Source organism: Gymnodraco acuticeps, unplaced genomic scaffold, assembly GCF_902827175.1.
Source record: "Gymnodraco acuticeps unplaced genomic scaffold, fGymAcu1.1, whole genome shotgun sequence".
NCBI classification, from domain to species: Eukaryota; Metazoa; Chordata; class Actinopteri; order Perciformes; family Bathydraconidae; genus Gymnodraco; species Gymnodraco acuticeps.
In genome coordinates, this window is record NW_022990342.1 from 183,239 (window position 1) to 195,978 (window position 12,740).

Sequence of the window (12,740 nt, forward strand, 5' to 3'; positions counted from 1 at the left end):
CCGATATAACAAGATCTGACTGAGCTGCAACTGACAAATGCTTTCTCAAGTCGTTATTTGGTCTATAAAATGTCAGAAAATAGTGGAAGAAAAAGTCTTTGTTATTTGGACTGACAAAACCAGCCATTTTAATACTTCTCCTTAGACTCTGTGAAACTGGGATGGACATGTATTACTATTTATGCATATTTATACATCAAATTATTAAACGAGAACATAATCAGCAGATTAACTTTTATTAAAAAACATTAAGTTTCAGCCATGACAATAAATTCAATATTAACTCTAAAATTATTGTTTTCTGAAGACTGACAGGATGTGTGATTACCTAGAAGAGCATCAGGACTGTTTGAGGCATATGATAGCTATGTGATTAACATGATGATTCAGCCTCTATGGAGAGAGACATCAAGCATGCTCATTTCTGACGTGGAGCTAATCTGAAGTAAACATTGAATACTGCTTTCCATTCCTCCATCTTGTGACTGTGTAACTCCCTCTCTTGGATATCAGCATGTGAAGGACACTGCTCAGGAACTACTTGATGCTCTGTATGTGATGACTGCTTCCATTCTGGAGAGGATCAGAAATACATGTAATAAATAAAACATCATATTTGTAGGCACCTATCAAGGCACCCAAGGTCACCTTACAAGGAATCAAAGGAATACTCCAACAGTACAAATAACAAAACATAAAATAGATACAGGGCAGACGGACCAAATTGACAATACATTCAAAAGGGTTTGGTGTATTGAAAGTCTCTGGGTTGCATGAGGTATCCCGATATTGAAGCTCAAGCTGGGAGACGAGTGATACTTTTCTAACATCTTGACATCTTTTTTTTCTGTCCCCTCCAGATGACAGAGGGAGACCTACGCCCCCTCCTCCGTCAAAAACCCCTGAACTTGCTAAAAGCGAACCCCTCCTCACAGAATCTGCCTCCTCTGACACGAACACTGCTCCCTCTGAACCCCCTCAAGATCTCCCTCTCGAAACTCTCCCTCTTCCCACTCCTGCACCAACTGCCCCTGTTATTGCAGACGTAATGGATGCTCCTCGGCCTACCAGAGACCCCACCCCATCTCCCAAATCTGCCCCAGAAGTGCCCGCCTACCCTGCCCCCCTCCCTGCTGCGATACGATCTGCTGCAAAAATCAAGAAAGACGGGGTGGTGGTGAAGCAGCAGAAAGAAGAAGTAGAAGATGTGCCTCGTTGTTCTCTTTCTACCACGAATGGTGTCGCTGAAGTGGAGCCAGAAAAGCCGTCAGTCGTGGTGCCCCCCGCTCACCTGGAGGCCCCTCTTGAGTCTCCCATTGCACAACCAGAGGAGCTTCGTCTCCCCAATGGCCTCCCACTGCCGGCCCCTCGAGATCCAGAGGTGCCGGAAACTATTACCGCACGCACGACGACAGAGAGAGACGACAGCCCTATCGCCGAACCCGATATCAGCGACGTGGTAGAAACCCCCGTCACTCAGGCGCCAATTCTCCAAACCCCACTTTCATCTCCTCCTGTGGTTGAGAAGCCCACACCTGTCGAGGAGACTCCAGTTGAGCTTGTCGTCGAGGAAGAGGAGGAAGAGGAGGAGGAGGAGGAGGAAGAGGAGATGTCCGTCGAACCTGAAGAGGAGAAAGCGCCCGTCGAAACTGAAGAGCAAGAAGAATGCCTCGCTCCTACTCAAGTGGAGGTTATTGAAGAATCCCCGGTGCCAGATCCTGCAGAAACGGTACCAGTTGTAGCGGAAAGTGTTGAAGAAATGGAGCTGACTCCCCCCCCCCTAATAGCAGAAGAGGCATTGACTCCACCCCCTCCCACATCAGAAGAGGCATTGACTTCTCCCCCTCCCACAGCAGAAGAGGTATTGACTCCTCCCCCTCCAGCAGAAGAGGAATCGACTCCTCCCCCTCCAACAGAAGAGGCATTGACTCCTCCCCCTCCCACAGAAGAGGTGCTGACTCCTCCCCCTTCCACAGCAGAAGAGGTGATGACTCCTCCCCCTTCCACAGCAGAAGAGGAATTGACTCCTCCCCCTGCCACAGAAGAGGATATGGAGGAAACTGAAACTCCGCCTCCTCCACAGACACTCCCCCCTGCCCTGGTAGAAGCTACTATGCAAGGTAAGTTTATGGTTTTATATATAGGTTAAAAAAAACTTTCGTTTTAATGCAGCCTATCCTGAGATAATACTTTATTTTGAATTTTTCTTTTAGTTACAATAAAGACACAATATACAGTAAGTAGGTACCGAAACCTTTACGTGGCGTACAAGAGAAAGTTAAAAAAAAAAGCTGGGTATTACATACGTCTAAAGCTGCCAGTCGACATTATCGTAGACCTAAGGGTAACCCACTACCAACAAATATATATATATATATATATATATATATATATATATCCTGAGATCCTTTAACCGTGCCTTATCATTTCACTTTTAGCTGCAGCCAGTATTTTATCGCTTATTAAAATGTGCTATACAAATAAACTAACCTTATAGGGAAGCACCAATTTCTCAGCCAATACGAGAATGACTCTTTAGACCACATGTGTCAAACTCAAGGCCCGGGGATCAGGCCATTGGTGGATTTAATTTCGGCCCGCAGGATAATTTCAAATTACTATTAGATCTGGCCCGCCGGTATTGGAGGTCATGGAGGATAGGGGTGATGTGGCTCTCGTCATCTCACGCCTAGACTACTGCAACTCCCTCCTGGCTGGTCTACCTGCATGTGCCATCCGACCTCTGCAGCTCATCCAGAATGCAGCGGCTCGTCTGGTTTTCAACCTTCCTAAATTCTCCCACACCACTCCGCTCCTCCGCTCCCTTCACTGGCTTCCGGTAACTGCTAGAATCCACTTCAAGACACTGGTACTTGCTTACCGTGCTGCGAATGGATCTGGCCCTTCCTACATCCAGGACATGGTTAAACCGTACACCCCAGCGCGTGCACTACGCTCTGCATCAGCCAAACGACTCGTTGCACCCTCGCTGCGAGGGGGACCCAAGTTCCCATCGGCGAAAACACGTGGGTTTGCTATCCTGGCTCCAAGATGGTGGAATGAGCTCCCCATTGACATCAGGACGGCAGATAGCTTACACACCTTCCGGCGCAAACTGAAAACTCATCTCTTTCGACTCCACTTCGAGCGTTAGAACGATTAACGAAGCACTTTTATACTACTAAAGGACTGGCTTATCTAAAGCCAGTTGAGTAGCACTTGAAATGTTTGGCTCTATGAAACCTGATGTACTTATATGATTCTGTTTTTTTCAAGGTTGTGTCTTCCTGGTCGAATGTACTTATTGTAAGTCGCTTTGGACAAAAGCGTCAGCTAAATGCAATGTAATGTAATGTAATGTGGTCGGAGCGTCGGGTGGAGGGGAGCAAGCGGGCAGCTGAGTTTTGGACATATTGAAGTTTTTTTAAGTATGAATGCAGGTGATCCAAAAAAAAGTATAATATGCAATTTCTGTACACATGGACCAACCAAAATAAATGAATATTGGTGCCTATGCGAGACAGTAAATAGGGCAACAAACATTATGATTATCTTGTCAACAAATTCATCAGATACCAAAAGATACCCATTCATTTGTGGAAGGTTAATATGGGTAGAGCTCTAGTTACAACATGATAATACGTGTAGTGAATATCTCTGAATCTTCTCAGGTTATGTTTGTGTTGATCTGAGGCTCATTGTGTTTTACTTCCTTCTTTCAGCTGCTGTGTCTGTGCCAAAGAAGAAGCGGAAGATGAAGGATCTGAACAAAAAGGAGACCGTGGGCGACCTCCTCGATGCCTTTAAAGAGGTGTGTGTGTGTGTGTGTGTGTGTGTGTGTGTGTGTGTGTGTGTGTGTGTGTGTGTGTGTGTGTGTGTGTGTGTGTGTGTGTGTGTGTGTGTGTGTGTGTGTGTGTGTGTGTGTGTGTGTGTGTGTGTGTGTGTGTGTGTGTGTGTGTGGTGTGTGTGTGTGTGTGTGTGTGTGTGTGTGTGTGTGTGTGTGTGTGTGCAGGAATGCAGTTAATAATTCATTTCAAAGCTTGTACAACGTTGTATGATCCCTACAGTCACCTCGACGTTCCCTCATTTGATGCTAAATGAATTATTTCTCTCTGTTAAACACAAGACTTAACGAGGTGCTTTTCTATGAATCTTTGTAAAGGTATTCAGTTTTACAGATTGCGTCGCTAAATTCAACTGATCGATTAACCCTTATTTTGTGTTCGGGTCTCCCGTTTCAAGTTCGCATTATATAATAACTACGCTCTAGTTTTTTGTATCGGAACAAGGCTTTATGATATCCTCCACAACAGCTATATAAACACTACAAAACTGATTTGGACAATTTTAGCCAAGTCTGAAGGTCTCTAAATAAGTGTATAGTTTGGTGTTGGGGTCTGGGGAGACCCAGCAGAATTGTTTTGGGTGACTCGAGGTCAAATTTGGCCCAATCAAGATTAATCTTTGACTTTAGACACCCCTCCCCCACCCCCTTCATCCACTGTAACGATACTTTTTCCCAACATGCACCTGGTCTCCCCTCCCTCTGCCCCCCTCCCCCCACGGGAACACCTCAATTTTTCCAGGTCATTAAAAACCTGGAAAAGTCATGGAAATTCAAAAAGCTAATTCCAGGCCCTGGAAAAGTTATGGAAAACAATATTTTTCCCAAAGTATTGGAAATGTAACTAAAGTTGCATCAAATATAATTTATATTTTATCTAATCGCCAAAATAGTAATACTATAATGATAATAAATACTGTATGGTATAGTAATGAAACGTAAAATGGCATTTAACTGTTGAGGTATTTTGCTGGTGAGAGATTTCAGTTGCTTTAGCGTGTAGAAGCTAGTAAGCCTACTATTGGATTTGTTTTAGATAGGCACAACATGTTTCATATGCAGACCTTATTTTCCTGTTCGATGTTAAAATAAACCATTTTCAGTGGTACGCTGAGAAAGAGTAATTGTTTTGGTCATGGAAAATCAGGTAAAGATCATGGAGAAAAATATCGCAATGCCAGATTTTTACAATATCGTTCAGCCCTAGTCTGACCTTTTCTCCCTTCTTTCCAGCAGGAGCAGGTAGTGGTTCCTCCTGAGCCTGAACCAACCCCCGTTCCAGAGACGAAGCCCCCCGTCGTCTCCACTCCTGCCCCAGAGGATCCGGATATGACCTGGGAGGACAAGGAGGACAAAGAGGGCAAGATGGACGCTGAAAACACCAAGCCGGATCCCAACAACCCTGACAAGAAGTACCAGTACAAAGAGGGTGGGTCTCTGAACCTTGAGCGGCCATCTAATCTCTCATCAGCTACGTTTGTGTTTGCTTTGTTAAACACCTGGGAGTGGCATGTGTTACCTGACTGCTCAGTGGAAAATGATAGTTATGTGATGGTCGAGCATGATGTATCAAATCAAATCAAGTTTTATTTATATAGCACATTTCTAAACGATTTTTGGTCGAGCCAAAGTGCTGTACATATAATAAAAATAGGCTACAGTAGAGACTTTTTACAGCAAATACAACAGCACAGATTGTTCAGAATATCAGTATGAGAAAAACAACACCCTCTGTCCTTAGACCCTCTGTCCTTAGACCCTCTGTCCTTAGACCCTCACATCGCACAAGGAAACACTTCCAGAGAAACCCCACAGTTTAAAGGGAACATGGGAGAAACCTCAGGGAGAGCAACAGAGGAGGGATCCCTCTCCCAGGACGGACAGACGTGCAATAGATGCCGTGTGTAAATCAAAGAGATAATACATTTTACAGCATATAGACCGAATGTTAGGAAATGCATGAGTCTGTAATAAGAAGATGAATCCACGAGGATGTCAGCTACAATCCTGTGGAAGCCATCAGGGAAGCAGCATGACGAGACCCAAGGCAGGACCGCAGAGACAGGTTCAGCCACGACCCGAAGTCCACGACTTAATCCAGAACTCAGGATCGAGGATCCAAGACACAGGACTACAGCAAGAGGATCAGCCTCGACTCCGGATCCCGGCGTAGATATAGATACAAAACAAGAACAAAGATTTGGCTGGGTTAATCGGAACAAGAGAATACACAGACACAGACAGAGAGCGAAAAGGTCATTGGATAAAAGTTATTCTTGATAACCCTCTAGAAAGATCTCATGAACTTCCCCACTCAATCTATCAAGACCCGAGCAGTTCTAGATATAGGATAAGATACAGAGAGCAAATGTTTGAACAATAAGCTCAAGAAAGAGAAGCTTGAACAAGAGGGATTTAAGTTAAAGTCATGACTAGGGTTGCAAACGTTCGGTAAATGTCCAAATTAGGCTTGGGAGTTTTTGAATCGCTTGATAGATAGATTGTGGTGAATTTTGCAAATTATTTGATATTTTTTCAGTACATTTTGACTTCACAATGCTCTAGAGTTATAGGACACATTTTGATCTTAATCTGCAAAAACAAGCTGTGTAGGATTTTGAAAAGTCAATGTTATGAATGAAGTATTGGCTACGGTCCTAGTTAGTAATACAAATGTCAGCGCTTTTATCCGGTGCTTAAAGACACTTTACAATGGTAAAAAGATACACATTTGAATTAGAAATCAAGCTTATAAAACAACATAAGAACACATCAATAATCACACATTAAAAGCCAGTCTGAAAAAGGTGAGTTTTGAACAGTGGTGGTTGTTGCGTTGTGGGAGTGAGTTTCAGATGTTTTCAATAAACGAATGTTCTGGTAATCTTTCTGTTTTGGTTTCTCTTTTAGAAAATTGGAAGCCGATCGACCCAGAGCAGAAGAAGCACTACGACAGAAAGTTTCTTCTGGGTTTCCAGTTCATGTCCGCCAGCATGAACAAGCCCGAGGGTCTGCCAGCCATCAGTGATGTCGTCCTGGACCAGGTGCAAACCCCTCGCAATAGAACACATACACACAGTGTTGCATAGTTTCTCCTATGTCGATGATATGTAAAACCATGGAGGCAGTTAGGGATGGGAACGATTAATCGAAGTTATTCAGGTAGCGAATATGAGTTATGAATATTTTAATTTGTTTTGCCTAAGTTGATTACATATGATCAAATGGAATAATTCAATGTATACGACAGTGCCATAGCTAAGTGTGTTAGGTCTAATGGTGTGTTTTGCTCTGCTCACCGGCCCCTCACAGCGGGCAGAGCTGCAGGTGCTGATCTCTCTCTCTCTCTCTCTCGCGTCCGGTTATACTTCACTCGCGTTTATGTCCAAATCCATCAGATCTAGCTCTAGCTAATGATACGGCTGCTGCCCCTCCCTACTCGCAGACCACGCAGACTCAAACCTCATCTTATGCCCAAATTCCAGGGGAGAGGGTCTTCTACAGCTGGCCTGATTGTGAATCGACTCCGCACCCGCCTCTCCCCTGAGTAGACATGCTCATATTCTTAAACAACAATGAGTATTGAATAGCTGCATTAATCGGTTAACCGTTTTTTTGGTGGTCGAATATACATTTGCTTTCAAATTCCCATCCCTAGAGGCAGTAAATGTGAAGGGAGGTTATGCTTTTGAACAAATACCTGTGTGGTTTCGTAATAAAGAAATGGATAGTGTGACGGAGTTCTATTTGTCCGTTTGAAAACATAGGCTTAGTCGGTTGATTTAAGCTCCAAAACTTTATTTATAACAGCAACAAAACAAATATACTGATTGATAAAAGTGAAACAGTATAACTTAAATAAACAAAATCAAAGTTACCAAATTAGGTTGTCTATCCCTCATGGAGTAAACACATTCTAGCTGTTAGCCAACACCGTCACAACACTAGTGCTGTAGCGACGCGTCGACTTCAAAATATCGTCGACGACATATTTCCGCGTCGACGCGTCGCTACACACACGTGGGTCACCCAAAGCAACAAGCAGTTCGCAATCGCACTTCAAACACAATGGAGACTGAAACGGCTACCACCTCCTCCTCACAGGATTGCGCACGAAGCCCCCAAACGAAAACATCTCGCCCTAGGTCTTCAAAAGCATGGGAATATTTTAAAGTTAGTCCAAAACGCAAAGATATTTATATATTTATATCTCACTGAGACTGCTGCATAGCCTAGCAGAAGCAGCAGCTAGCTGTGGTGGCTACCATTAGCAGCTAGCATTTGCTCTCCAATTTTTACATAAAAATGGAATTATGGATTATAAATTCAATCATTTTTTTATACATAGACGTTAAAAACCTATGGATTAACCGATTCAGCCGCGTTTTTTCTCATTTTAATGCCATTGAACACGTCTTTTGATCAGATTACGGCGGGTGAGACGATCTCCCTAGAAGCTCTGTGAAGGTACGTGTTGTGATGACTGTATTTGCTTCCCCTGTCGCGAGTCCGGATCACTCAGTGATGATACTATATACCTACATAATCTGTGGAGTCTCAGCTTTAATCGGATATATTGTATGTGCAGCTACGATAAGTAATAAGGGTACTTTTATCTTGAGTTCTGTGCCAATGTCCGTTAGCATTTTTCGCTCGGGTCATTTTTTTTACATTACGTTTTTTATGAATTGAACAACAGAAAAATAATCGTTAGATTAGCCGACTAATCGATCAAATAATCGCCCGATTAATCGTTTTCAAAATAATCATTTCCCCCCAGCACTAGTAAACACATTCTAGCTGTTAGTCAACACCGTCCCTTATGAACCCATAGCCCCTCCCCACAGGCTTACCGTCAACAGGTTACACAATTCATTCAAAAACACTTAATTTTAACCCCTCAAACATGAGAAAAACGATCCGACCCAAACATAAACAGGTTAACTAACACAATCATCCCCCATCATTAATAAACGCAAAATAAATAATAAATTGCACGGTTCATGACATCCTATTTAAACCACGGAAGTGATGCGCCTCCGTCTTTTCCACATTCCCCTTTGCTGGGGAGACCGCCCGTCACGTAAGTATCGTGTACTATAGTTAAAGTATGAATCACAAGCGTGCACTCATGGTCGCGCTACAGAAAGGGAGAGGGGAGAAAGGGACGTTTAGTGATGATTGAATCTTATTATTGACGAACGGAAGAGAGCGGGAAATGTTTGTTGTGTGCCGCCGGCTGTCAGTGGCGGAGTCAGTTACTCTGTGATCCGCTCCGTCACACATAGCGAACCGGTGAGAGAAATCGGGGTTTATGAAACCATTATTCCTGAATTATTGGCATGAAGTCTGACAATATACCAATAAAGCATGGACAAAGATGCCTTGATGACCCTACTCTGACAATAAAACACTATGGAAGGGCTTTAGACACAATATAAAGCAGGATATCGTTACATTAACATCTTGGAGAAAATCTCATTCGGTTTTTACTTATTTTTTCAGGCAAACAAGGCCCCTCTGCGCCAACTGGACCCCAGTCGTATGAAAGAAATGATCTCTGGCCCCGACTTCACGCCTTCCTTCGCTAACCTCGGCAGACCTAACATGGGAGGAGGAGGTGGTGGAGGAAGAGAAGGAAGAGATGGAAGAGATGGAAGGGAAGGAGGAGGAGGAAGAGAAGAAAGGAGAGGACCTGTAAGTTTTCTGAACCTGTTCAGCCCTGAGCCTGTTTTTCAGGCCTCAGGCTCGAAAATGACATTCCCAGAACAAATGACCATATCTTCTAAAAGGCTTAAATTAATAATCTTTTCTCTCAAAGCAATGATAAACCTGTGAGTTGGATGTAGAAAAGTCAGAATCAATATAGAATGTTATTTTAAAGTAAATTCAGATTGAACATAGTAAAAAAAATGTAAATTATTGTGTCCGTCCAAAAAAAAACATTACTTATAGTGAAAACCACCCTTGAATGATGGGGTAGACTAAAAGCTTTAGGAATCCAAAGTATAACATATAATAAGTACCCTGTATCAAGATTGATGCAAAACAAGTGACGTTTTATCTTTTTTTAGAGGTTTAGCAACAAAAAAACGTATGGGGTCATTTGGGTGCATTTTCCATATCTCTGGAGTTGCGTTCTTGTTAATGTGATTATCTTGTGTGAATTATTTTTATATTAGTTAATATTTCTAGTTATAAAACGGACACGTCAAATCACGCAATCTGATTGGTTCTTAGCCGTGATATAATCAGCGTATACCACGGGTAGAATTGTAGTTACTTTTCACAACAAGTCAGTATCCCTCCGCGTCTGAGAAAAACTGTATACAGTTGGGCTGAAAAGCAAACTGGGACAAGAAAGCAGCGGAGAAGTAACGGGGCAGAAACCTTCCTTTTTACGCAGCGGTCCAGACATAGACATCAGACGGCAAAACATTCAGTGTGCGGTTACTTTGGCATCAGGGCAGGGATATCTAGATACTTTCCAAGGTTTGACATCATGAACTGTGCTACTTTTAAAGCAAGCAGCGATGTTTTCAAATCTGTACTCAAAAGGTCCGCAAAAACGCTATCGACCAATCAGATTGCTTGATTTGACTTGTCTGTTTTATAAATATTATTACATTTAGTCCGTTATGAAACAAACTTACAAAGCTTAAGATAGAAACATTTAAGGTTAACTTCAACCTCCGGGGTGGCCTTACTATGGAGGAGTGGATTGAGCAGTGCCTATCTCCAAACGACGACATGCAGAGCTACGTGAAGAGCAGGTAGACCAACTGGAAAAGTAACACCATTCAAAAGCTTTCTGAAACAAAGCAGAGAAATGATGACCGTTAGTGGCCACAGGTGCGAAAGCTCTCTCCAGAGCTGCTGGAAGCCCAATCTCGGGGACCGGAGAAAGTGGAGCAATATTCTCGCCACGCCAAGCAACAGCGTAGAACAACCTCAACCTATACAAGTGACCACGTAAGCCATGCTACTGATGCTGGACAGGTTTTCAGTGGCTGCACAATAAACGGCTACAGACACATTAATGTAAATAAATAGCCAAATAATGGATCAACGCTCTCTGTCTAATATGTTCGCTAGCTGTTAGTGTTGTTGCATAGCAACCACCTCACTCTATGTTTTGTGCAGAAGGCAACGGAGGGACTATTTTATTTTGAACATCATTATTTACTAATAAAAACTATTTAAATTAGTGTGTATTTTTCTTTCATATTTCCACACTTGGTAACCGTTTTATAAAAGCCGTGATATATGGTCATTATATCACGGCTAAGGGGCGTGGTTCGGCCCGACGCGGAGAGTTGACGCGTCACGGTTGACAGCCCTAATACTTAGCCTTCGTCAAATATTGTGCACTCGGCAATTTGAATATTGCACTATTCCGTAATGCACTTTAAATAACATTTCAAGTAATTGTAATCTTTGTCGCCCTTGAATGAATTAGAAATCTGCCGCTAGATATACAGAAGGGAGTTGAGTTCGAACTTGTTAATGTGTTAATGTTTCTAGATGTATCGCCAGAGTGAACACGTCATCATTGACAGCCCCAATACTTAGCCCTCATCAAATATCGTGCACTAAATCTTGCACTATTCCATATTTAGATTAGATTCCTTTATTGTCACTACACAGCGAAATTCCAAGCATTCCCGATGGTGCAATCACACATAACAGACAGTAGAAGTAACATTTTGACAATACAAGCTAACACTTTTAATATATATAGTGACCTATGCTAAATTGAACAGTACGCTTACAAAACAATACGACATTATCATACAAATACAAGAACAATACGGTCAAGGCAGTACAACATGTAAACGAGTCAATAAGTAAGTTATTGTACATGTATTTATCAGTGCGGTTGATAATTACAAAACTATAAATAAATGTGTTCTACATATTTCAATAACATTTAAAGTAATTGTAATCCTTGTCGCCCATGAATGAATTAAACATCTCCGTCTCCTCTCAGCCTCCAGGTATGGGTATGGGTGTCGGGGGTCCTCGTCGCTCGGCGCAGATGCAGCGCGAAAAGCCGAGGAAGGTCTTCACCACCATGTCTCTGAGCGATGACATTCAGCTGAACAAGGCGGAGAAGGCGTGGAAACCTACGACGAAGAAAACCCGCGTGGAGGTCGAGAGTGAGAGCGACGACTCAGAGCACGGGAAGACCCAGGAGCTGTTTAAAAGTGTTCGCAGCATCCTCAACAAACTCACCCCGCAGAAGTTTCAGCAGCTCATGAAGATGGTGATCGATCTCACCATCGACACGGAGGAGAGATTGAAAGGAGTCATCGATCTGACCTTCGAGAAGGCCATCGCCGAGCCTAACTTCTCCGTGGCCTACGCCAACATGTGCCACTGCCTCATGGGGGTAAGTGGTGCCAAGCCGATGATTGTTGATAAGGTGTTTTCATTTCATTTTTGATTTGAACGAAAGTTATGGTATGTGGTATGCACAACTTAATGTATAACAATTATTGACTAAACATTTCTCTATAAACACACCGTACCCGAGAAGGAGCAGGGAGAAGAAAATAATCTGATATTACACTTCTACACAGAGCTCAGTGGTGTGTTGCTATGACATAAAGTGTAACACCGTGAGCCTTCACTTGACCTGGGCTTGGTTCTCAAGTGTCTCATCAGACTTTCTGTAACTTTGACAACAAATAACGTGGAAATAAACACACGCTTTTTTTGTGTTCTGCCGCACTTTGGAAAATATTTCTTAAGCTAAAAGATGGAATTAGTGTTGAGTAAGCTTACATGTTCACTTAAGGGCTGTTGTTCTAAGGGTCTTTCTACAGATGTGCACTTTTTGACACTATCGGGGTCGGCTCTCTCTGTAGCTTTGACGACAAATAACGTGAAAATA

General features: G+C 42.8%; 1 protein-coding gene across 1 annotated transcript in view; it reads left to right on the plus strand.

Annotated features, from left to right (window-relative positions):
* LOC117551002 (eukaryotic translation initiation factor 4 gamma 1-like) overlaps positions 1-12,740 on the plus strand; it is a 91,369-nt gene that overhangs the window by 47,671 nt on the left and 30,958 nt on the right. The window contains 6 exon segments of the mRNA XM_034223653.1: positions 861-2,120; positions 3,723-3,811; positions 5,078-5,273; positions 6,755-6,888; positions 9,350-9,541; positions 11,835-12,236. Of these exon segments, the coding sequence (XP_034079544.1) occupies positions 861-2,120; positions 3,723-3,811; positions 5,078-5,273; positions 6,755-6,888; positions 9,350-9,541; positions 11,835-12,236 (2,273 nt within the window).